The following is a 27,205-nucleotide window of genomic DNA, read 5'->3' as shown; positions in this document are numbered from 1 at the left end:
CTTGAATCCACTGACTATTTCTATTGAGTGATTTTCTAGATTTGTCATATATTGTTTGAATATAAATGTTATTCTTTGTATAAGAATATGTACAATTTTTTGTTCAAGTGTCTCATTTCCCTTTTAATTTTATGTGTGGAGTTTGACGTGCTATATTTTATTTAGTCAAACTTGTCACCCATGCCTTCGATAGATCATGTTTAGAAAACTTTTCCTCCAGAAATTACTTAAATATTAATCTACATTTTTTAGTTTTCTATGGGTTTTGTTTTTACTTTGAAATCCAATCATTTTAAATACATTTTTCAGGTCCTAAATGAAGTACAACTAATTTTCCAATTGGTTAGCTATTGTTCCAATATCATCTGTCAAATTCTCCATCCTTTTCTCAATTAATTAGAAATGCCATTTTACTATATTAAATTATTCTATTATGCAGACCTTTTATTATTTTCTATGCCTCTAATATTATACTAGCTTTTAATTATGTGTTTCTCTATTTTATAACATTTATTGTGGTATTTATCATTATAAAAATAATGTGTCATTATTGTTAGAAAAGTAGAGAAAAGGAATTATAAAAAATAAAGAAATAAAAATGTCTATATTTCATCATTCAAAACACTGCTGACTTCCTGGCATACCTTTTCAGACTTCTTTTCTAGACCTGCATTGTTGAAGTTACAAACAATATTTTAGAATTAGGTATTATGAGTCCTTTCTTCATGAGGGACATTGAAGGACCAATTAGTGCCTCATCACCATCTTATTTTTTTTTACTATCTGTATTATATTGTCTTAGGTTAACTTTAAAACTTTTAGTCAAGATCTTCACTATTATTTTTGTTGAGTTAGAATTATATTAAACTTATAAACTGATTTAGAGAAAGTTAACCGATAAACATACCTATTAAACTCTACTTAACACTGAAAAGTTAAAAATAATGTAGACCTTTACTAATTGGTTGATAGATACGTTAACGTGTATACATATAATCAAATAGCCAGGCATTAATAATTGCTTTGGAAGACAGTCTGATGGCATGGGAAAATGTTTACATTTTAGGTACAGATCTTGGTTATAAAACAAAGGTGCTGTATGAATTCAATTGTATAAAAACTAACCCTGAAGGTATAGTACAGCCAGCCTTCCATAACTGTAGGTTCTGCATAAATAGATTCAACCAACCACACATCAGAAACATTCTGATGTTTCTGGGGGAAAATTCCATTTTTACTGAATATATACAGACTTGTTCCTCGTCTTATTCCCTAAACAATAGTATAACAACTATTTACACAGCATTTACATTGTCTTAGATATTATAGGTAAAAGTAGTGCAAGGATGTAGATAAATTATATGCAAATAATACATTATTTTATAGGAGGGACTTAAGTATCTGTGAAGTTTGGTATCTAAAGGATGCTGGAACCAATTCCCCGTAGATGACAAAGGAGTACTGAATATTCAAATGTACACAATAACCACCAAATGGTTAATAATGGATCAAAGAATTATTGTTAATTTTTGTATTTATTTTTGTATTTTGTAACTCCTCCTTATTTCTAAAAGTGTCAAAATTCACATATAATGCCCTTTTAAATAAAGAAGAATGGGGCTGCTGAAAAACATTTCTATTGGCCATGTCTCCAAGTTTACTCGTGCATCTTAAAACCCATGGTTGCCTTGGACCTTGTTAAATTCCTCTGAATCAGTACCTTGCCACAGGCTCACACTGCCTAACTCCCTCTCCCAGCTACCTTCAAACCTTAGAGCGTGCCCTGGAAGCTGGAGAGGTGGTGCTGATCGAAAATCTGGAAGAGTCCATTGATCCTGTTCTGGGACCTCTGCTTGGGAGAGAAGTTATTAAAAAAGGACGGTAAGACTCACACAAGTGGCTGCCCCCTGTGAGAAGCAGGTTCACAGCCCTGGTGAATCGTGGAGAGGTTTGTTCTTTCTAGAATCTCCCCTCCTCAGCTCAGGTCAAGGAACTCCCTGCAGCTGGTGCACTGGCCTCCTTTCCAGCAGAGGTTATTTAGCTGCCCTTGGTTCCTAAAGAAGGCTTCCTAGGATAGACTTCACTTCCATCAGCCCATGACTCGTTGACTTCCCTCAAAATGGCCACAGTGCAGAAGTGGGAAGAAATCTCAGATGAAAAGTGATTAAAAATCAGACTTTTAAAGCATGAGCATTTTATCCAAGTCAAATATCTGAGTTCTGCAAACTTGGATCCTTGTCAGTTTGCTAAGCCTGTGCAACTCTGGGTACTGATACATGACCAGGGTTTCACCATGGTAGGGCAGGAAGAGGAGGTGATGTAGAGGAGAAATGAGAGGAAGTAGAAGGGCCATATGCGCACAACATAGTGGGTGATAAATATTATGAAGGCATGCTTGACTCAAGAACTGTCTTAGTCCATTTTATTTGGCTGTAACAAAATACATGAGGCAGAGTAATTTATAAAGAAAAAAGGTTTACTTAGCTCACAGTTTTGGAGACTGAAAGTTCAAGATCTGAAGCCCCATCTGTTAGGCTTCTGATGAGACCCTTTTGACTACATCACAACATAGTGAATGGTATTATGGCAGAAGTGTACGTGGGAGAAAGAGAAAAGCCATGTGGCAAGACAGAAGATAAAAGACTGGGGAAGAATGTCTCACTCTTCTTGTAATAAACCACTCTTCTCAGAAACTAATCCATTTCTATCAGACTTGACCCTCTCTTGGGAGATATTTGTCCCTTCCAAGAACAATATCTCCTGGAATTCCCTCCCACTCGGCTGCACCTTTTAAATGTCCACTACCCTAATACCATCTCCCTGGAGACCAAGCTGTTAAACAGCTAGCAAATGACCCTTTGAGGGAAAAACCCTACCCAAAGCACAGCTGGCATCTCACCCACTGCCTAGGCCCTGAGCTGCCTTTCCATATCTTTAGATTGTGCTTATTTATGTGTTTGTCTAATTTCAGCCATCAAAGTCATTCCCCTACCAGCCAAGAGGAAAAGTAAGGCCTCTAATAGCTGAAAAATATCTTTATACAACTACAAAATGCCTCTTCCTCCAAAAGCTTTACTGCCATCTGCTGGAAAATTTTCATAGCATCCTGTTCTATGCTGATCACAGTTGGGAATGGCTTTCCCTAGAGTTCCACAGTACAAAGTCAAACATGGTGGCAGAGGGAGACGGCCTGTGTAGCCGTCTTCGTTCTTTCTCCACATGAGAGCAACAAAGGATCCCAGAGTACTAACATCATCCAAATATGGCAACATTATTGGCTATGATATTAAAAAAAATCTTGAATTCTATCCCTGACCAAATCTTGCAGGGAGGCGCCTCACCTTCTTCACATGAGCCTTTATGTTCCAGATTCATCAAAATTGGAGACAAAGAGTGTGAATATAATCCCAAATTCCGGCTCATCCTTCACACCAAGCTGGCCAATCCTCACTACCAGCCAGAGCTGCAGGCTCAAGCCACCCTGATCAACTTCAGCGTGACCAGGGATGGCCTAGAGGACCAGTTGCTGGCCGCTGTGGTCAGCATGGAGAGGCCGGACCTGGAGCAGCTGAAGGTACCTGAGGTGTTCACTGGGAAAAGGAAGAAAAATATTCTTCCCTAGACCCTGTTGGGCACCCACTCAGGGAGCAGGGCTGGACAAGCTGTTTTTCTTGGAGCCAAGTGTGGAAGGCTCTCTGAGATGTTAGACGAGCCCAGCCCCATCTGGCCCCCCAGCAAGGCCAAGTCTGGTGAGGGAGGGTATGTCCAACTGATGACCAGAAGCTGCGGGTGGCTGGAAGAAGGGACACTCCAGTGGTCGAGAGCAGGGCAGGGCACAGGCTATGAATCTGATGGCCTCCAGCCACGCATGAGCTCATGCCGACAGCTAGGCATGGAATTCTTCAAAGGTGGCAGAAATGGATTCAACCCTGCTAAGCTTATATCTAGTCAGATAAAAGTGTCATAACAAAACACCATAGACTGGGTGTCTTGAACAACAGGCTTCTATGTTCTCATAGTGCTGGAGGCCGAAAGTCTGAGACAAGGGTGCCAGCATAGCTGGTTTCTGATAAGCCATCTCTACTCGCTTGCAGGTGGCAGCCTTCACATAATGTTCTCATGTGACCTTTTCTTGTGCGTGTGTGGAGAAGGGGGAAGCTGCCTCTTATAAGAGCACGAACCACACAGCTACACTTAGGGCCCCATTTAACTGCAGTCGTCTCTCAAGACCCTGTTTCCAACATAGTCATGTTGGGAGTTAGGGCTTCCACATACAGATTTGAGGGAAATGTGGTTCGGTCCATGGCATAGAGCAGGTGTTCTTCTCTTTAAACATGATTAGATTACACGGAATGGGCCTAAAACTCCAGTGCACATGACACTGAGTTCAGGGCTTCTTGAGACTTTGCCTCCACCCTCATTTATTGAACAGAGGCCTAAGAAGTACCAGCTCCACAGCAGGGAAGATTACAGGGATGGAGAATTCAGCAGTGACCAGGAAAAGCCATGCCCCTGCCCCTGTGGAGTTTACAGTCTAATAGAGGAGCACAGTAAATAAAGATATAATGACATTTCACTAGTGATAAGAATTTTGGAGAAAATATAACAGGGTGATATTAGAAAGCCTGGGAACTAATCTAAACAGTGATGGTGAGAATCCTTTTCTTGAAATTCTGTATTGTTTTTAATTTTTTTTATTATTTTCTATTCTCTTTAAAAAAGAGAAGTTGGGGGCTGGGGATTTAGCTCAGCAGCATAGCACCTGCCTGGCAAGGGCAAGGTTGTGAGTTCAATTCCTGGTACTGGAAAAAAAAAAACAGAGAGAAGTTGGCACTTGAGTTAATTCTTAAATAATTTGAAAGCCTCTGGGCACTGAGCTTTCCCAGAAGAAAGAACAGCAAATTCTGACACTCAGGCAAAACGGAGATATGTGTTTTTAAGGAACAGAGCATATACACAATGGAGTACTACTCTGCCATAAAGATAAGCTTGAGTCATTTGTAGAAAATAGATGCACCTTGAGTCTATAATGTTACGTGAAATAAATCTGACACACAAGCTTAAAATTCACAAGCAACTCAAAGTATAACTAAACCAAAGAGCAAACTAAAAGATAGCTAATAGGAATCAGGGACTAGCTCTTTGGCACATGGGAAGGGGCCTAAGCGATGGAGGGGGCAGGGGGAGGCAAAGGAGCTGTAAAAAGAGGTTAGATGTGTCATGTAGCTGTACCAGCCACCTGCAGTGAATGTGTCTGTGACGGACCACAAACAGGTACTGATAAAAAAAAGAAACAGAGCACAGGTCAGGACCATGGCTAAAGCCTCCACATGAGTTGCCGTCTCTATGCACCCAGAGGCTGTATAAAAGCAAAGAAAGCTACAGTTGCCTGCAGTTGACTCCCCAGACCCAAAATAAAAATAAAAGTCCCCAGGGCTTTGGAACATGGAGCTGACCAGTCAGAAAGGGAAGATGAGGTGAGATCTACTTGGAAACCAGCCCCCTCTCCAGTTTTAAGGGAGGTTCCAGCCATAACGTCTAAACTATGTAAAACAGTTTGGTTTTTTTTTTTCTTTTAAATTATCCAGAGAGAGCTGTCCATATGGGAGCAGTAAGAGCGATAGCGTAGGCCCTCCTCAAAGCTAAAACTTGGCTCTACCCTCTATTCACGGCAGCCAGTTCCATCCAGTGACACTGACCATCTCAGATTGCGCCGAGCGTAGCACAGCAACCCTAGGGATAGCGACTGAGATCAACCACGCTGAGATTATTGAAGTGAAAAGAGGAAAACCTTACCCCAGGTCTCATGCTCAGAGCAATCATCTCTCTCGATTGGTGGGGCACTGGGCCAAGGACCCGCCTCAGATATCAAAGTCACAAGATGTTCAAGTCATTTGTATAGGTGCTATAGTATTTGCATAGCATCTGCACAGTTCTCCGGCATACTTCAAGTCGTCTCTAAATTACTTATAATACTTAATACAATGTAAATGGTCTATAAATAGTCATCGTACTGTATTATTCAGGAAATAAGGACAAGAAAAATCTGTACATGTTCAGTACAGACACAGTTTTTAAAAATATTTTCAATCTGGTTGACTAAGCTTGTATGAGCAGAATCACCAAATACACAGGCCGAGTCTCTGTTGTCTACTTGGGACTGGATTCGTCTGCTCATTTCCGCTGCTCATCTCTCTGCTTATGGTAATTGATATTTTGCCTCCAGTTTACTATCTTTAAGGGGAGGAACTGTGACTCGGGAATAATTATTTATTCAGACCACTCTTAAAAAGTAGGATCCTCTGAGCATCTCTACCTGACTCCTCCTTACTTGATGCTTGCAGTCAGACCTCACAAAGCAGCAGAATGGATTCAAAATCACACTCAAGACATTAGAAGACAATCTGCTTTCTCGCCTCTCCTCAGCATCTGGAAACTTCCTGGGAGAAACAGCCTTAGTAGAGAACCTAGAGGTCACCAAGCAGACAGCTGCAGAAGTGGAGAAAAAGGTAACATTATTCTCACTGGTCTAGGAAGGTAGCCAAGGATGGCTCCTCCTGCAGTTTTCTCTGCTCTTCGTGCCTGAGTCTGACTTTTCGATGCTGGTTTTGGCTTCCCAAGTGCCTTCTAGGAAGTCTAGCTAGGCAGGATCTCTGAGAGGACTACCTCTTATCCTGTTACAGAACTGCCACTTTCTGCAAAGTGCTTTCGATATCTTGACTCCACAAACATCTGATAAGCTCTTAAACTGGCAGTTTGGCTTCCTTTAAAAAATACAGGAGATGGTAACTCCAACTGAATATCTCAGACGGTTTGTGGAATCGCCCTTAAGCTAAAGCATCTCACTGCTGTAAAAATTGGCTGAGTGAGGCAAGATTCCACCCTAATAAAACCTACTGGACTTCCAAAGTCTCACAAGCCTGATTTTAATGAGGAAACCTCAGTGACTTCCCAGGAAACTCAACTCTCAAAAGCTGGAAAGCAATCACAATAATATATAACCCTTACTTTATTTCAGTGCTGGACAGTTTTTATTCCCCTGGTGACAAGAAGGTGGTTTAAGCAAGAGACCGATTCCTTAATTGTTCCCTGCAGACTAGGAAAGCTCTCCAAGCCCACAAAGGCCCTTTTGCATCCTCTTGGATCAGAAGACCAGTCACAATACTGATTCTAAGATATTACACATCTGTAACCGTATCTGGAAACAAGATCTCTTCAAATTCATTCTGCCAACTTATTGGCATTTCTCCAAAAGTGAAGGAGCTTTCTGGGTAGGGACAAAGTGGAAAAGCTGAAAAGTAGTGGTGGGCAAGGCAGACAAACCACGTCATCCCACTCGTGGATAATGATGACTCATCACACAAGTTGAAGTGATCTTTCTGACGAAAGGGCGGAAGCAGCCATCGTGTTTTCTTCTCCCCTCATCCTCATCTTTGCTTTCTTTACCCCGTCTTTAACATCACTGAGCCTTTGTGGGTACCTGCTCTCTGCCAGCTACCACACCGAAATTTTTCGAAATTTTTGTTTTTATTGTTGTTGTTCCTTTTCCTTCTTTTTTCTCTTTCTCACTTACACATAACAAAAGTTGGGGATTTGGTGAGGAATATTCAAGAAATGCTGAAGTAAAGGCGTACTTGAACAGAAGTTTGAACTCACAGGAATGGTTAATACAGATAGTGGTTAATGCAGAGGGGTACATGAGAAAATTAAGGAGAGTGTAATGGACCTCATAGATGTGACACCTATCTTTTAAAAATGAAGGGTCCATTTCCAATGTAATAAGGGATGAGGGGAAAACACGAGTATATAAGTGACCCATGGGTCCATGTAAGCAACTGATGTAGGGAGATATACAATTAAGGGAATAGAACAGAGGCAGAAATCAAGGTGGTTCCTTCCTAATGGTCTCTACAGACAGATATGCACAGCTTAACTCCAGGAATATGTTTTGAGAAACACATCATTGGAGAACATCATACAGCACACTTGCATAATCTAAGACAGCTACGGCATCACAGGCGATGTAATGAAATCCCCACTGTAGATGTGGTCTGTGACTGACCCAAACTGTCACTGTGTGGCACCTCTAATTTGGGAGCACAGGAGTGGCGCTTATCTCCTGAGAGTGAAGAAAAGGTGACAAGGTAGGGGGTCAGAGGGTGAAAACTTACCATAGCTGTTGTGGGCTGGTGTGGATGTGCACACCTGTAACCTCAGGTACTTGAGAGGCTGAGGCATGAGAATTGCAAGTTCAAACCCATCCTGGGAAACTGAGTGAGACTTCACTCAAAATAAAAATTTTAAAAGGGCCAGTGGTGTCACTCAGTGGTAGGGCACTCGTTAATGTGTGAGGCACGGTTTCAGTCCCCAGCACAGAGCAAAGAAAGGATTAGCAGGGAGCTAGATCTGTTGCCAATGGGAAGGGAATCAAAAGATCAAGGGATGGGGAAGAGAAGGGAAGGGAAAGAGATGTAAAAAGAATGAAGGTGTTATGTGCTTGTACCAATTCCCTATGATAAATGTATTACGTATGGCAAACATACTAATAAAAAATTTTAGAAATATAAAAGAAAAGAAAAAGATTATCAGAGGCACAGAGATTAACAACATTAAGGACTCCAGGAAGGCTGAAGACTATGTATCTGTAGTAGCATTAATCTAAGGAATTATGTGATTTTTTTGTACCCCCTTTGAGAGCTTTTATCTCTTAACTCCTGGATTTAACCAATCTTCATTTATTAACAATGTTTACATGCAACAGTTTAATGTCTCCTAGCTTGTGTTTCTTATTAATTAGCATTTTCATCTCCTCAAACTTTAATCAGTTCTATAAGTTGCAATCCTCTGTACTCATCTACTTACTTTGAAGCCTATCGTAGATTGTTGTGAATTATACTTACCCTACGAGGCTGTAGAACAGAAGCATTTCCTCCTCGCTAGCGGTGCTTTGCTGCCCCTTATCCACCCTCTCTGCTTCCCCTACCCACTTTCTAATGACCACTATTTGCCTCTGTAGTTCTATGAAATCAGTTTGTTTTGGCTTCCACAAATGAATGAAAACATGGACTATTTTTCTTACTGTGCTTGGTTTATTTCACTTAACATGATGTGCTCCAATTCTATCTACTCTGACACTAATTGCAGGATTTCATCCTTTCTTTTGGTTGATTAATATTTCATTATGTGTACATACCACATTTCTTTACCCACAAATCTGTCCGTGGACACCCTGGTTGACTCTGTATTTTTGCTATTGTGAATACAACTGCAATAAACATGGCAGTGTAAATATCTCTTTGACTTACTGATTTCATTTCCTTTGGATATATACCAAGTACTGGGACTGCTGGGTCATAATGTAATTCTGGTCTTAGTTTTTTTGAGGACTGTCCTTAATTGTCTGCCATAGTGGTTTGCTCTTTCTCCACATTCTCATCAGAATGTGTGTTTTGTTTTCTTCATAATAACCATCCTAACTGAGATGTGTTCTTTCTCTTTTATTGATTTTCTTTATCCTTCTTCTTGAGGTTATTCATTTTATTTTATTAACTTTATTATACACATCTTAAATATATTGTAACCCAGTCTAAAATTAAGCAATATATCTCATTCTAAAGCAATGTAAGGACTTTAGAGAACTTTAATTCTGATCGTTCCTGCACATTTTTGGTTACTGTTTTATCATCTATTAGCTTGTTGCTGTTGAGAACCTATTTTCAGTCTAACTGCTATTCCTTTTTAGATACTTTGTCTCTCTGGGTTGAACATTTTCTCTTCATCTTTGGTGCTCTGAAATTTCGCTGTCTGGTGAGAATGTATTTTTATATATCATACCCAAGAGTGATAGGCACCTTTGAGATAAGGGCTCTGGTTATTCATCAGCTTTGGACAACTCTTAACTCATACAGGTTCAAATATTCCCTCCCCTCATTCTCTCTGTTTGCCACTTTCTTCTGTCAAGTGTATTTAAATCTTATGCTTTTATCTGCCAAGTCTAATAAACTTACATATTTTTCTGTCTTTTTGAGATACTTTTCTAACACTTTCTTCAGATATTTCTTCCAATTTGTTTGTTCTTTTTCAACTCTAGGTTATTATTTAACCTATACATTTTAATTTAAATAACTGCATTATTATTTGTAAAAGTTCTTAAGTTAGTCTTTTCAGATGTGCCTGCTCTTTTTGAGGGTGTCCTTGTCCTATCCTTTCTTTGCTATCTGCTACTCCTAACATGCTCTGTCCCCTCACACTGTCCTTCCCGGCCTCCACTGATGACTGTTCCACTCTCTTCTTTCAGAAGATCCAACCTTTTATCTTAGAAAAAAAAGAAATGTAAATGCTTAAAAATGAAGCCAGAGCATACAGCATCTGTACTTCTGTTTTATATCATTCAGTTATCTTCATTTCCTAGGATGCAAACCCTTCTGGAGTTTTTAAAGTGGTTTGTTTCTTTGTTTGTCTGCTTGCTTTGGAAGAGATCTTCTAATTGCCCCCTCTGGTGAAACTTTCTCCTGCAGTTTGCTCATTGTGAGAATATCTTCAATGGTGCTCATGGCATTTTCTTGTGGGATTCCCACAGGTCATCAGTATTTCATTCTGTGTTGGAGTCTAAGGGCAGAGCATATTGAGGTTTGTATTCAGAGACATATCCTTATAGAAATCCCTCTTCCTTAGATCTCTTTTCTTACTTTTATTTACAGTGATATTTTCTGAAGATAAAATACTCCATTGAAAGAATTTTTTGTGAATTTACACATAAAATTATTTCATAAAAATTTTTCAAAATAAAATTATATTGTTTCTTTCCCTGTAATTCCACTGCTTATTATTCTAACTTATTACAGATAGATGATAGGTAGACAGATAGATAGATAGATAGATAGATAGATAGATAGATAGATAGATAGATAGATTTGCCCTTCCAGGAAGTCATCTCACTAAAGACGGAGCTTAGAAGCCTGTACGATCCACACTTCCCAACCAGAAGCGGTGACACCCTCATTCTTGTGAAAGACGAGGATGTCTTTCATCCATTCTTTCTCCTTCATGCTCTGTTGAGGAATAAATAATACAGTGGCTTTTCAGCCCTGTACCCACCATCTACATCGTCATTCCCTCTGCCCCGTACTCAGACATATTTACGCACACAGAACAGCCAAGTTGACTCTATGGATGCTCTGGTTGGTTTGAACAGTTGACCACTCTTTCCGCTTTCCAACAGGTGCAGGAGGCCAAGCTGACTGAAGTAAAAATCAATGAGGCCCGAGAACACTACCGGCCAGCGGCTGCCCGAGCCTCTCTCCTGTACTTCATCATGAACGACCTCAGCAAAATTCACCCGATGTACCAGTTCTCCCTTAAGGTAACTGACACCTGCAGTTCTTTACACAACTGTGGTAATGCGGTACAATATTGCTAATGCAATACTCCATGAGCGCTTGTCCATGTACTTTATTAACTATGGCAGGTCTTAGAGATCAAAGCCAGAAAGCAGATACATTTGGCTTCAGAAAAATATTACAGTCCTCATCTCTCTAACTGGGTCTTATGTAACCCAAGGAGCAGAGAGGGGTGCCACAAGCCCAAGCACATTCAATGTGATAGGTATTGTGCATCCTGGTGTAGAAGAAGATACTAAAGAAACATCGGAAGTGATCCCTGTCTCCAAAGAGCCTAAAATATGATAATTTTGTATACATACCAATTGTATTGATGAAAGACTAACTCAGGCATTCATAGTAAGCCAACTTCAAGTTACTTTCCTTATTACCCTAATATCCCCAAAGCTACAGCTCTGTGGTTATTGAAATATTCCTAAAAGCTAAGTTGTTAGCAGATTATAAGTGCTGACTAAACTTATCTTACTCATGAAAAAATAAAGACCTATACATTTTAAATGAATCTCTGGAAGAACAAACATCTTTTTTCCCCAGGGCATTTATCAAAAGACCACAATTAAAGAGGCATTAACATATGGCGTATCATTTTGAAATAACTTCATTGGTTTGACCCAACAAACAGAGAGAACATGAACATGTATGAAGGGATAGTGGACAAAAAAAAATGCCCCTAGAGACACAGAGATTTTACACACACACGCACGTGTGCACACACACACACACGCACACTCACACACACACACGTAGAGCGCAGCTTTGTGAAATGTTTCCAGCTAACTCACCATGTGGAGGGTGAGGTGTGGGGATAGGGGTGAGCGGTGGACAACTGACACAGCTGCTGGTCACTGCAGTTCAGTCACGGAGATGGCCTTTCACCATTTTCCACTCCTTTCCCTTAACTCAGAGTCTCATTAGTTTGGTTGTGCACTGTGTTTGAAATACAGTATTTTATGTTTTTATTTTTAAACTGCAATACTTGGCCTTGTATTCAGAGTATGGCAACATATGAAAAAATTATAAGATAATGTATATTGTTTATGAAAATACTGCATAAAAGTTAGCATTAGTTTTGCAACTGTAGGATCACCTCCCTGGCTCCAAGAGTTGCTAGAACTGACTGCAGGTATGTATCAGAAGCCTACCACCATGACTCTTCCTGAATACAAGAAATGTGGTCAAAATATGTGTTCAAAAATATGTTGTAAGTTTCTTTGCACCAATAGCTTCCTGATAGGAGAAGCAGTGAAACACTATTGTTTAAAAAGGAGAAAGTGGAGCCGGACATGTTGGCACATGCTTATAATCTCAGCACTCTGGGAGGCTGAGGCAGGAGGATTGCAAATTCAAAGCCAGCCAGGGCAGGACAAAAACTACTAAAAAGGCTAGGGACACAGCTCAGTGCAAAGTACTAGGTTCAATCTCCATTACTGGGGGGAAAAGAGGAAGAGGTGCATTTTGGGTCCCCATGTTATTATTAAGAATTACCAAGGCCAGGTGTGGTGGCACAAGCCTGTAATCCACCTACTCAGGAGGCTGAGGTAAGAGGATTGAAAGAGTAAGGCCAGCACAGGCAACTAAGCAAGATCCTGTCTCAAAATATAGTAAAACAAAATGGCTGAGGAGGAAGCTCAGTGGTATAGCTCTTATCTAGCAGATGCAAGGCCCTGTATTCAATCCCAGGTATCAGGAAGAAAAAAAAAAAGAAAAGAAAAAGAATTGCAAATAGCAATTTGTGGGTTGATCATTGAGCATTGTCTTAGAGACATTTCTTGTTGCTGCTACATATTCCCCTTCCCTGAGACACAATACCCGAAACCAGAAACTTAAAGGAGGAGAGGGTTATTCTGGCTCACAGTTATAGCCCTGACCACCTAGCTCCAATGCAGAAATGGTGTGGCATGCCACAGAGGAAAGCTGCTCACCCACGGCACCCAGGAAGCTGAAAGAGAAGAGAGCTGCCGGGGAGGGAAATATATCCTTCTGGGTCCCTCCTCCAGTGACACACCTCTTCCAGCCAGACCCTGCCTCCTAACAGCAAGTCAACTGTATCACCCCCATGGTCCAGCCCTCTTCTAAAGGCCTTACCTGTGAGCTCACAAAGTCTGTGGGAGATGTCCTCAACCCAAAGCATCACAGTAGTTGAAAGCACATTTAAATGCTTAATGATAGGTGTCAAAGGGAAAGACCTTCAAAAATGCCAAAGAAACAATGCTATGCCTTGGGGGGAAAAGAAAAAAGAAAAACTGGTCACTGGAGTCTTGAGGTATTATCCTTTGTCTGAGGTGGGACTTTACAAGTCCCATTTCTGGCACAGAAAGAAAGGGCATTTTCAGCATGGAACCCCAGGTGGGTCTGTGTCCCAGTTTTCTGTGTGTTTTCAACGAAGATATACGTATGCATGTGCATTTGTTCTTACACATGCAAAAACTCTTCAAGATCCAAGTTTTAAATGAATTTAAAATTCAACCTATGATTAAGATGGAACTTAAGTAACTGTCAACTTTTCTTCAAAACTGAACCAAAAGCTAGGAGAGGGTTAATGAGATGCAAATGTGGATGCCATGGTATCCTGAATAAGAAGGCACCTGCCCGGGGTCTCCTGCAGAATGATGGAAGGCTCCACTTTGCTGTTGTGTATATGCTGCAGAGACGTGAGGCAGCAGGAACACCATTTCTCAAAGAGATGGCAGAGGGAAGCGTCAGAGACACAGGAGCAAATACAACACAGATCACTGTCCTCAAACTAGAGACTGAAGCTCTTCTTCATCTGCTCTCTTTGATCCTCAGAGGGTTTTTCAAATACTTTAACTGGTTAACATTTAAAGATTAAGAGAATTGGGCTGTGGCTCAGTGGTAGAGTGCATAAGCACCTAGCATTCATCCAGCCTGGGTTCAAGACCCAGAACTGCAAAAACATCAACAGGCATAATTTTAGAAGAATCCATATAAATCCCTATTTCTGGTTTCTGACAAAAATTTGGAGTTTTGACTGCACTGTGCTCACTTTCCACATGGTGTGAGTCCACCGGAGCCGCAAGCTGCTGCCTGTCAGTGGGCGTGTGCCCTCTGTGTGGGGCAGTCTGTACCCTCCTTGTTTGGTCTCATACACCTGACTCCTGAAGATATTTAAATTTAAGGCCTTTGATCTAGACACCCCTCATATTTTTCTTAAGCTCTTTCAAGCATTAGAAGGGCGAAGACATTTATTCCACAAATATTTTTCAGTGCCGTTTTATGTGAGGAGCTGAGCTAAGCTCAGGGAAGCATAAGAAAGTGAATAAGGCCTGGCCCTTGCCTTTAGTCTGCTCATATTATTTTCATATAAGTGAAAAGATAAAAATTCCCAAGACAATATGCAAAGGATAATGGGCCCTAAACATGTTACAAAAGCTGACTGCTATCTACAGTGTAGCTTGAGTCAATCACCAAAGCGTGTGGGTGGAAGACACTTTCTGGAGAAAGATGAGGCACACAGGACCCAGGGAGGCGCAGCACCATCACTTTTCACACCCCAGAAGTGAGAGGAGCGGGGAGATGCTTCTCAGGATGGAAAAAGGAAAATACAGCCAAAACGAACCTAGTGTAAAGAAAATGCTAATTTTCCCCAGGTTTTTTTTTTTTCCCCTTTTTCTTTTTTTGGTCTTTAGCTCTTTTCCTGAATTGTGAATTACTTACTCACTTTATTTAAAACCTAGTAACTAGAGAAGCTTCACTGATCACTGTTGTTTTTGGGTTTTTCTTTATAAAGATAGCAATTTAGAGGAATGCCAGAGTAACCACCTGGAGAAAACTATCCATCCTATCTCAAGTTTTCAAGTGGAAATTTCCCAAATTGCTCTGTGTGGCCCTAAGGGACATTATGAGCTCCAACAAGGTATTACTTCCTCTAAATCCTGCCAAGTGAGGGTAAACATCATAATGAATTGGCCTGAACATGGGCAGAAGATTTCGCTGGGATCATCAAAACCCTATGAAGAGAAAATTCTCACACAGGCTTTGTTAACAAGGAACACCATGGAACTGTAACATGCAGAAAGAAATCCACATTTTATCCTATTTTGCAAATGTAGAAATATTGAGATGCAAATCTGATGACTTTCATTGAGAATCAAATACTTGATGTTAGAGTTAAGTTTCTTCATCCTCCTCTTCTTCCTCCACTTTTTCTCCTCCCTTTCTTCCTCCCCCTCCCTTTCTCTCTCCTTTCCCCTTTCTCCTTCTGTTCCTCCTCCTCCTCTTCCTCTTCCTCCTCCTGCTCCTCCTTCCTCTTCTTCTCCTTCTCCTTCTTCTTCTTCCCTAAGCCACAAAAGGAAAGACTATAAATCTGCCAAGAATTTAAAGGTCCAGTTACATCCCGTTTTGTATTTCAATGATTCATTCTATTCATATCACATTTAAAATACTACACTCCAGATATTTATTTTTATAAATAGCCTTGAGTTAGGTTTAAAATAATACAAAATTGATTCACATGATTGTTGTCATAGCATACCCATAATGTGTAGCTCAGGAGAGGAAGCTGATGCAAGCTGTTCCCCACCACTGCAAAAGCACCCATGAGAAAAAGGGGTGCTCTTGAGATGATTCTCATCGAATCAACCTGATCGAATGATTGCAAAGCTAGTACAAAAAAATTAACACCTGAGACTCTCATTACTAAAAGGAAAAATCATTAAGTAAAAAAGTGTGTGTGCAAGGGTCAGTTTTAGACAACAAACTTATATAGAACATTGTTTCTACTCCCTGTGAATTTCATCATCTACTGCGTAGCATCCTTAATCCCAGCTGGTGATGCTGATAGTGTGAACTTTGTATTCAGCTAATTATCCAGCAAAAACTTACTCAATTTAAATATTTGGCTGCTGGATATTTATTTACCATTTATCAAAACTACAGGCTCTTCTCTGTGCTCCCCTGTATTATACCACCTTCTTTTGCTAATAACACAATACAAAAGACCGGGTGACATAGAAAGAACAGGGATTTATTTGGCTCAGAGTTCTTTGTCCACAGTTGAGAGGTTGCATCTTGGGATGACCTAGTTCCTGGCAGAGTCCTGAGATGGTGCGGGGTATCACATGGACACAACAAGGAGTAAACGTACATGTCCTGGTCTCTCTCCTTCTTCTAAAGCCACCAGAATTCAGTCCTGGGTGCCGTACCCTGACTCCTCTGTCTAATTTCAATGAGCTCCCTAAAGTCACAATTTTGGACTTCATAGTTCAACTAAGTTCGCCCTCTAAATGTCTTACAATAGGAAGAAAACTCCAAAATGAATTTCGGAAGGAACAAACTGTATTCAAACCACAGCAGCCCCTATAGCAGTGTAATATTTCATATGAACAAACCAAGCACAAATAGCACATCTGGCTGCGTTTGTCTCTTCTTGGTAGAATACACTGGCAAACGTTCTATGGGAGGGGTGGAAAATTATATTCTTCACAGGTAATACTACTCATATATACAAAGACAGTTCATGTCCATGTGCCACCTTCTGTCCTCAGGCCTTCAGCATCGTCTTCCAGAAGGCTGTGGAGAGGGCTGCTCCTGATGAGCGCCTCAGGGAGCGGGTGACCAATCTAATAGACAGCATAACCTTCTCTGTGTACCAGTACACCACCCGCGGGCTCTTCGAGTGTGATAAGCTCACCTATCTTGCTCAGCTCACCTTTCAGGTAAAAGTAAATTGAAAAAGTCTCCAAAAAATGTTCATTTTTAGTATCCAACAAGTATTTTTAAAAAGTCCTCTTCTAATATCACATCCCAAAGTCCAGACTATGTGTGGGTAGAGGGATCAGACAAGAAGGTCCAGTATGGTGCATACATGATAGCCCACCAGGGACCCACCCATGAAGGACATGCTTAATCAACCATGGCACTTTTGCTTGCTAATCCTGGACAATGTGAGAGCCCTCTCAAAATATTCCTCCAGCAGCTACTACAAGGCAATCGAAACCAAGACTGAAGATGGTACTAGGTGTTCATGCCAACTATGAGCTGCTTTGCAGATGCTGTAAGAACTTTAGCTCCATCAATATTTATCCACCATTAGAGCAGATTAACTGACCCATCTTTGCCAGGGATAAGAAATCACAAAGAACTTTCTATAGGTGGAATAGCCATCACCTTTGAAGGTTTTCAACAGCTTTGGTTCTCAAAACTAGTGAACAACAGGCATCTTTAAGGTCTTCCATTTAATTTCAATATCAGAAATTTACTTCCCTGTACTATTCCACTAATCATTTGCAACTGGGATTTTTTTCAATAAATATGTTGTTGTTACAGACTAGATTATCTCAAAGGCTCCCTCCAACTCTAAAATGAGACATTCTATCATTATCGTGTGCTGACTCTGTTTGCGTGTTCCAAAGCCCGAGTTCATGGATAAGCTTTAAAGTGCCTATTCCCCTCACCCTCTGTATTCGCAGCTCCAGGCCAGAAAACAGCTTGGCCTTCTCAAAAAAACTTGGGCCTTTACTTCTCATTGACTCATATCTCCAATCAAGCCAAAGGCTTTTCTCTCTTTGTACACACCCTTTTAACTCTCCTTCCAAGCCTCTGCACTTTCCATCTCTTCCTCCCTGGGAAGTCCTTCCTTCCTGTCTGAAAATTCCCATCGGCAGCTTCTCCATGACCCACTTCGAAAGTACTTATGAAAAGTTTAGTCAAATTAATCCCTTCCTCTCACCAGCTTGCTGGTCACTCCCTATCATATTATTGATAAAAATCATTATTGTTATGAAAAAGAATCTCTTCCACATTACTGATTCGTATACGCATTTCTGTTTTGCATATATTCTTATGTTATTTTGATACTTTCCTCAGCTCATGTCATTTGTACGTGTCATCTGCTCAGTTGAATTGCAGGCACATATTTAATGGCATTTATGATGGATAAATAATAAATTGTTGCTAAGCAAGATATGTAGCCATCCATTGTGGGCATTTAAACCACTCTGATATTTGGGGTGAACAGATCCACACAGAAATGTTTTGCATAAATATACACTTTCTTCATCTCTCCACATTGGTGGATAAGCTCTAGTGCTAGAACCACCAATAATTACACTGAATGACAACACCTAAAATACCCAGAACCCTGTGGTCTACACAAACTGAAGAAACCATTGCTTCTCCATGTTACAGATTCTCCTTGTGAACCAGGAAGTCAATGCAGCAGAGTTGGATTTCTTGCTTCGATCTCCAGTGCAGGCAGGCGCACTCAGCCCGGTGGACTTCCTCTCCCATCAGGCCTGGGGAGGCATCAAGGTCAGTGCTGAACCCTAGAAGTAAGTGAAGTTCTCTTCTCAGAGGTTTTCCCTGACACTCGCCCCCACAACATCTGAGGGCCTCTCTTTTGGAATTCAAGGATGAATCTGGGTTGCATATAGGTGCATCCTTTTTCCTGCACCTCACCACAAGTTCACCCTTCCTGCTGCTGCAGAGAGGGTGCAGGTGCATTCTGCTGCACGAGGGCTCTGCCTCCAGCCCGGAAGGAATGGACAGTCCCTATGAGCTTGTCTTAATTATCTGAGCTGCCAGGGCTTAGGGCTAGAATATGGGCTATCTGGTGAGTCGTTGGGACTGTTGCGGAGATGCTGTCAGAAATATCCAGAGAAGAAAGAGGTCACAGGCTATGTTCAGGAATCTCCATGTGAATCTAAACTCAGACTCCGACCAGGACCTGTGTTCTAGCCTGGGATGCCTGTATATCGATTGCCTTGGAAGTGCACTATCTAACCTCATTCTCATGTTCATGTGGGCAATGGTATTATTTCATTCTCATGTTCATCTAGGCAATAGGTATTATTTGTCCCCATTTAACATATGAGGAAACTGAGGCCACACCACTTATGCAGAACAAATCCAGGACACACATTTGCTCTATGTTGGATATAAAACCCCTTTTCATTCCATGTTACGTGACATAGTTGGTTGGAATTCTATGAATGTTGAAAAGATCATACAGTGGAAGATCCCTTCAGTGGGGACTATGCCTACATACTGGGCGCCTAACATGATTCCTGGCAAGAAATGAGGATGAAGCTAATCCCAGCTGCAGAGAGTCTAAGGCCCACACTCCATGTGAACAACTCTGCAGTCCTCACTGAAATGGGTCCCTTGGACCAGCACCTGCACACTAAAAGTCTTACAGGTCATTTTGTATTCCCAGGCAATTGTATGAAATAATACAGAGATGTCACTTTTTCCCAGTTTCCTATAATGCTAATATCTTACAATACTAGAGTATATTAACATGCTCAGGAAATTTACATTGATATGATCCACCAGTTTTATTCTGATTTTACCAGTTTTATATGCACTCATGTGTATGCACGTATGTTTCATTTTATCACACGTATAGATTTGTGTAATCACTACCACAGTAAAAAAGCAGAAACTTCTAGCATTACAAAGATTTCTAGTGTTGGCCTTTTATCCTCACATTGTCCTAATTCCTAATACCACCCAACCACTAATTACTTCTTCACTGTGTAATAATTCCATCTCAAGGATATTATTTAAATGAAAATATACAGCATAAAACCTTTTGGAATTGGCCTGTTAGCTTAATATAATTCCCTTGAGATCAATTCAAGCTGATTTACTTTATAACGAAAACCCAAAACTTAATCATTTACATGCATGATGTTTCCATTAAAAGAAGTCATCTTAGGGAATTCTAGGTTAATTTCACTAATGCTACCATTACTCAAAACTTCTTTTTCAGAGGCTGTAAGTATTCTTTTAATCAACTTTAGGACTGTATCTAAATCAGAAGTCATCAATTTTTTTTCTCTAATGGGTCACAGAGTTAATACTGTTTTTAGGCAGCTATTGAAGCACCCCAAAGCTCCATACATCAATGCATACTGCTGAGTTCTCATAAAATTTTACTGATGAAAGTAAGTGATAGGGCCAGTGGCATAAGTGCCTGGGTGGCAGGCTTGAGGTCATGAGTTTGATTCCCGGTACCAAAAACAAACAAAAGAAGCAAGAAATAAAACAAAACAAAAAACAACAGAGGTAAAATTTTTTTTAAAAAAAGGAAGTAAGTGATAGGCCAGGTTGGGTCTGCAAGCTGGGATAACAGGCATTCACCACTGTGCCCAGCTATATTTTCTATATCTATAACTCATCAGAATTCAGATGTTAAATTTTCATTAGAAATACTTGTATTTATATTTGATAAAAATTAGAGTTGAAGCAACTCTTTTTTCTAATGATTCATTTACCTAAGTTGTCCTGAAAGTCTTTAAAAGTTGTCCAATTATTAAAACAGCTTCCAGTTTCTTCACTTAAAATTTAAAACCATTAGGGGCTGGGGATTTAGCTCAGCGGCACAGCACCTGCCTGGCAAGCGCAAGGTCGTGAGTTCGATTCCCGGTAATGGAAAAAAAAACGAAAAAAAAAAAAAAATTAAAACCATCAACATTAAGAGCAATTAAAATTCCAGTTCCTGAGCCAGGTAAGGTGGGGTGCACTTGTAGTCTCAGCTACTCAGGAGACTGAGGTAAGAGGATTACTTGCTCTCAGAAGGTCAAGGCCAGCCTGGGTAAGACAGGCTCTGTTCAAAAAAAAAAAAAAAAAAGAAAGAAAAAAGCTTCCTCTCTCAGTTACATTGTTAAACTAACTGCATTTCTAGTGTTAAGTAGTCACTCACGACCAGAGGTATCTTGAGGACAGTATGGCCCCAAAGCCTGACGATAACGTCTTACAGTCTTCTGTCTTCATGGAAGGTATTTTGCAGAACCAGAGCAACGTCAGAGAAGAAGTATTGAGCACAGGCTCTAGAGGCAGACATACCTGCATTCAAGCTCGAGTTTCCACAGACCCAGTCTCTTATTTTATTCTTCTCAGTCTCTCTTTAGCTACGAAATGGCCACTGCAGCACCTCCCTCACAAGCTGTGCCAGATACAAAGTAAATGTTCAGTTCTGCGAGCTGATAAGGGCTGTAATGGTTGTACTTACTTCCTAAGGTATCATAACAAAGGGCTATAGACTGAATAGCTGAAAACAACAGAAATGTATTCTCTCACAGGTGCAGAGAGAAGAAGCCTGAAATTAATGTGCTGGCAAAGCCATGGCCCCCTCTAAGTCCTCTGGGGAGCATGTGCCCTTGCCTTTTCACCTTCTGGTAACCTCTGGCGTTCCTTGCTATGAGGACCACGGACCCAACCCCAGACTCTGATTTCACAGTCTTCCCCTGGCTGTGGAACTTCCTTCTGTGTTTCCTTACATCTTTCCTTTATTAATGAGGCACTAGTCACATTGGAATAGAGCCCAACCTAGTGACTTCGTCGTAAATTGATTGCATCTACAAAAACTTTATTTTCAAGTAAGGTCACATTCACAGGTCTGAGAGGTTTGTTTTTCAATATAATTTGAAGGGGAACAATTCGCTCCGTAACAATTATGACTTTTAATTACCCAGCTATAAGATGTATACATGCTGTGGTTGATACAGGGTTGTGCCTGATAGAATTTGTCCAGATGAGAAACTTTCAGGAACTGGCCGATTGGGCCAAGTCCAGTTCCTTTCTGTCACCTAACAAAGCCCTCTGCAGCCGAAGTCAAGAAGAATATGCGATTCACAGGTTTTCATTTCATATAGCTCAACTCGGAAGCTATTGTGCAGTGCCATTCCCCCACTCTTCTCACAGAATGGATTGCTTGGTTGTCTTTGCTTTGCTTTGCTTTATTTCACTCTGCTTTTTTGTTTTGTTTTGTGAGCTGAGCTCATCTGGCTTTCAAAATCTTTTGCAAATGAATGAATTTCTCTCGCGCTCTCTCTCTCTCTCTCTCTCTCTCTCTCTCTCTCTCTCTCTCTCTCTCATTTGTTTTGTGGAGCAGCAAAGTCCAGATCCATCAAATCAAGCATGGTAGTCCAGGATGTGCACAGGTGAAGCACAATGAAATATGTAGTACATATTGGCAAAGTCTTTGACAAACACCCTTCTAAAGTGTTCACTTGGATTTTGGCCGAAAGAAACAAAATAAGTATAATTGAATGGGACATAATAAAAAAATTTTAAAGCGTTCTATCTAATGAGGAAGGTTGATTGCCTTGTCTCCCCAGAAGAACTGATAAGCAGGTAATGAATGAACTCTGTGATAAAACCGTGCTTTTATTATTATCCTTTGTAAGGATATTTTCAGTTCCATCAGATGTTGGATTTTAAGAGAATAGCGCGGTCCATTCTCCATTAGAAAACTTCACCTGTGATGTATTTCTTTGTGAGCTTTCAAAAGGCCCCTCACTACCACTCTGATAGCCAGCTTAGCTCAGTTGTAGTTTACTACACAGTCCAAAGTAATTAGGTTAATTAGTCATTTCCATTTAGCTTATTAGAAGGCTAGAAATCCCTTTCCCTCATTTGGGAGATTAAACGTTGCAATTGTGTTCAATCCAGAGCTTCAAGACAGTGTGTTTCAGACACAGTCCCGGCAGCTGGGAGCACAGATCACGCTGTAATTTGCTGTTTTGTGGAGATGCCAGAGGAGGTAATAGGACTGCAGAAGGGTTAATGATGGTGCAAGCCGGGAAGAGAGAGTGAGAGACTGCCTGGAAGAAGATGAAAGTCGATTCCTCCACACAGAGAGAAATAATGACAGCAGTTGCAGCTTTTCTCAACCCATCAAGGGCCCTCCTGCTGGCTGCCCAGACATCAAACTTGATTAATTGAGCACTTCCTAAGTGCCAGGCAGTGCTTAAAAAGCTCTTGCCCACAGGGGACTCACAATCTTGTGGGAGTAATGAGCAAGTAAACCAGCAATTCCGATTCAATAGCTAGCCCGCCCCTAAGGAAGGGCCAGGGAGGGCTTCCTCATCTTCAACACATTGTGTCTCCATTAGAGTAGGAGATATGAAGAAAAATGACTGGCCTCATTTTCCACATGAAAAAGCCAAAGCCCATGCAGGTTTAGAAACAGGCTCCAAGGCCAGTGGCTCAGAAGTTGTCCTGCTGGAACCAGAACTCCTATCCCCCGAGGCCTCCTTCACTCTTCTAAACAGCACCCCGACACCACTGCTCGGTGTGGATGAAGATGTGTTTCTTGCTGCAGTGGTGAGGGTACAGGCGGGAACCTGCAAGGCCCACGTGAAGGTGTTGGCAGATGGAGGGTCCCGGGGAAGCCGTTGTGTTTTTGTATCCTGAGCACAGAACTAAGCATGATACTTAGGAGTAACAAGGCTAAGATTTTTAAAAAACAAAAGGAAGTACACTCTGCAGAGTGGGTGGGGTGCAATAGGAAAACCTGACGGCCCCAGTCCTGATAGAGGCAGGCACTAACTAGGTCTTTTAATTAAGGCTCTGCAATTATAGAAATATCCATTGTCGGGGCTTGACAAGGGGATACCTGAGTTGGCCCACCTGTTGGGAGGGGAGATTTTGACCATACAAGGATTTCAGAGGGTGTGTCACACCAAAGCCCATGGCTGGGGGGATGTCAAAACTACCATGTAAATGAGGTGGGATGCAGGTGAGGGTCATGTGTTTTTGGTTTTGCACATGGCTGGCAGGTGGGATGGGAGGACAGGATAACTTTATCTGATCATTTCCTGATGTTTTGACATGGTCATCCTTGCTCTGTCCATTTTCTCAATTTTTGCCCCATGGCCTCTTGTTTATGTGTCTGGTTCTACCTCCTACCTCAAAAGGACGTGCGTCATCCTCATGGAAGAAGAGTGCAGTCGAGCCCAGGTGCAGTGTATTTGTCTTTCTGTAGCTTTGCCTTGTCCTTGTTGCCCATAAATATTCTCTACTGAAATCACCCTGCATTTTTTCATGCCCTGCCCTCCAGGCTCTGTCTGTTTCTAATAATTCCCATAAAATGTCTTTCTCAACTCTCCATCTCTACCCAGCAGAATTCTACATGCTTCCCAAGATCTCTCATCAAATTTCTCCTTAACTTAGAACTATAAGTTTCTTGAAAGCCTGTATCTTGTTTTGTTTTGCTTAACGCTATATTCCTAAGTCCCAGGACATAGTAGGCTTTCAATAAGTATCAAAAGAACGGATGGATGAATGAATTAAGAAAGTATTGGGCACCTTAAAATTCATGGCACTAACTGCTTTAATAAAGTCAAGCTTTGAAGAAGCCAAACGCATCAGAGTTGAGTAATAACGGAAGGACGATGAGTCCTTTCTGTCCACATGAGCGATGGTGATGTGGACACGCTGGAGAAGAAGGGTGAACCCCATCCACATGAAATCTGATCTCAATGTCAAGACTAGTGATGTCACACACAAGAAGATATGAAAATCATTGCTCTAGTAATGAGGCTTTCTGGGGAGAGTAGACGCATTCCCAGCAGCCTGAAAGTGTCTTGCGAGAGCCCTAAGGGAGACTGGCTTGGTAGTTACAGGTGGGGAAGGACTCCTGCGCAAGGAATCACCTGGTACAGCTTCCCTCCAGCTTCTGAGGAAGGTGTGCCCAGGCTTGCTTGCCATCTTGCTCAGAGATGGGGCAGAAGGGGAAAAGGGAAGGATAAGAATTAAAAGTTACCAGAAATCAAATATCAAAAAATGGAGTGACTGCTGGAGATTTCAGCTCTGTGAGTAGCACTAAGCACTCCGCAAAGGGATGAAAATGCTGGGTTCTGGGTTATGGAGGGTGTGACTGAGGGAGCTTGCTGACTTTGAACTGGGCTTGAAAACTTGCTGTGCCTTGACTAATAATAAGCATGTCCAGCACAAGTAAAGGGAAGACTAAAGTTTGGAGAAGATACCAGAGTCTTACATATGATGGAAACAGTGTAAACAAGGGAATGAATCAGACGGGCTTCTAAGGTTGGGGGCAGAAGCCAGCTGTGGTGGCACACACCTGTAATCCCAGCACTTGGGAGGCTGAGGCAGGAGGATCACTACAGATCACTATGAGTTCAAGGCCAGCCTGGTCTACATAGTGAGGCCAAGGCCAGCCTAAACTAGGTAGTAAGACAAAAAACAAAAGAACAAAATAATAATAATAAGGTTAGAGGCATTGCAGGACATTTTAAATATTAAAGGAAGGCACCAAATGAAGAGATCCAATTATTACCATTTATGCATTTAGACTTAATCCTTATAGAAATAGGCAACCATGGGAAAATTTAAGAGTTGGCATTAATACAAAACCAGTGATTCTAGAGACAACTTGATAGATAAAAGGACAGACTTTCATATATATATTTATATTTTGCATTCCTTTTTTCTTTTTTCTTCTTTCCCTCATCCCAGTCATTCCTTCCTCTGAGCAATTTCTTTCCCTTTCATACCATCTATTGTACATTCTGAGTTTTGCCTAGTCTTTCAGGTTCCTATACCAAGGAGACAATATGATGTTTACCCATCTGGGTCCAATTTATCTCACTTATGAGTACCGTCTCTAGTTGTGTCCATTCACCTACAAAAGCCTCGAAATTATCTTTTTTTAATAGCTGAGTAATATTCCATTGTATAAAAATATCATATCTTTTTTATCCGTTCCTCAGTGGATGGGCATCTGGGTTGTTTCCAAGATTTAGCTATAACAAATTGTGCTGCTATGAACATGGGTGCACATATATCGCTGTGGTATAATGTCTTTAATTCTTCTGGGAAAATACCCAGAAGGGGAAGAGCTGAGTTAAATGGGACTTCCAATTCTAGTTTTGTAAGGAATCTCCAAATTGATTTCTACAGTGGTTTCACCAATCTACACCCCCACCAGCAGTGCAGTAGTGTTCCTTTCTCCCCACAGCCTCTCCAGCATTTGTTATTGGTTGATTTCTTGATGATAGCCATTTTTTCTGGAATGAGATGGAATCTCAGTGTTGTTTTAATTTGCATTTCTCGGATGACTAATGACATTGAACATTTTTTCATGTATTTATTCTCCATTAGTATGTCTTCATTAGAGAAGTTTGTATTCATTAGAGAAGTTTGCTTCTTTTGAAGCAAAAGATGCCCATTTTGGGATTGGGTCTTTGAATTTGGGGGGCCTGATTTTTTTTAATTCTTTATATGTCCTAGATAGATGTACTTTGTCTGAGGGGCAGTTGTCTAAAATTTTTTCCCAATTCATGGGTTTTCTTTTTACTTTATTAGTGATTTCTTTAGATGTGCAAAAACTTTTCAATAAGATGAGATCCCAGTTGTTGATTCTTTGAAGTATTTCCTGTGCAGTTTGGTTTTTGTTCATGAACTCTTTGTCTTCAAGATTTTTACCTACTTTCTCTTCTAATAGATTTAGTGTTTCTGTTTTAATATTTAGATCTTTGATCTATTTTGGCTTTAATGTAGTGCATGGTGAAAGACATGGGTCTAGTTTTAGTCTTCGACATGTGGAAAGCGAGTTCTTCCAGCACCATTTATTAAAGATGCTATCTTCTTTTCATTCAACATGTTTGGCCCCTTTGTCGAAGATAAGGTGACTGAGTGTGTTTGTAGTTGTATCTATATCTTCTAATCTGCTCCATTGATCTTCAGGTCTGTTTTTGTGTCAGTACCATGCTGATTTTATCACAGTAGCTTTGTAATATAATTTTAAGTCAGGATTTATGATGCCTCCTGCCTTTCCTTTGTTTCCCAAGATTGCTTTTGCTATTCTAGGCCTCTTCTGGTTCCAGATGAACTTCAGAAATGTTTTCTCTAGAACTGTAAGGTATACTAATGGTATTTTAATTGGGATTGCCTTGAATCTATACAACAATTTTGCTGATGTCTGATGGTGTATTGAAATGAACAGTTAATGCTTACAATTTTTTATGTTTTGATTGATTGTGCATGCTTGTGTCTGGTGGTCTGAGCAACTGATTTGAAGGTAACAATATGCAATGGAA

The 27,205-nt window shown here is 40.8% G+C and overlaps 1 protein-coding gene across 6 annotated transcripts in view; it reads left to right on the top strand.

The window, feature by feature from the left end:
- Nucleotides 1-27,205, top strand: part of Dnah9 (dynein, axonemal, heavy chain 9) — a 319,645-nt gene that overhangs the window by 236,038 nt on the left and 56,402 nt on the right. For 5 of the 6 annotated variants that reach the window (XM_013522070.1, XM_005399351.1, XM_005399353.1 and 2 more), the window contains 6 exons: nucleotides 1,759-1,881; nucleotides 3,370-3,574; nucleotides 6,345-6,509; nucleotides 11,222-11,362; nucleotides 16,904-17,074; nucleotides 18,546-18,668. In XM_013522070.1, coding sequence (XP_013377524.1) covers nucleotides 1,759-1,881; nucleotides 3,370-3,574; nucleotides 6,345-6,509; nucleotides 11,222-11,362; nucleotides 16,904-17,074; nucleotides 18,546-18,668 — 928 coding nt within the window. The remainder of the gene's footprint in view (nucleotides 1-1,758; nucleotides 1,882-3,369; nucleotides 3,575-6,344; nucleotides 6,510-11,221; nucleotides 11,363-16,903; nucleotides 17,075-18,545; nucleotides 18,669-27,205) is intronic. The other variant, XM_013522071.1, reaches the window with a different exon arrangement.

This window comes from Chinchilla lanigera, unplaced genomic scaffold (assembly GCF_000276665.1).
Source record: "Chinchilla lanigera isolate Chin_1 unplaced genomic scaffold, ChiLan1.0 scaffold00066, whole genome shotgun sequence".
Lineage (NCBI taxonomy): Eukaryota > Metazoa > Chordata > Mammalia > Rodentia > Chinchillidae > Chinchilla > Chinchilla lanigera.
Note: the sequence above shows the minus strand (reverse complement) of the source record. Positions and strands in the feature narration are given on the sequence as shown.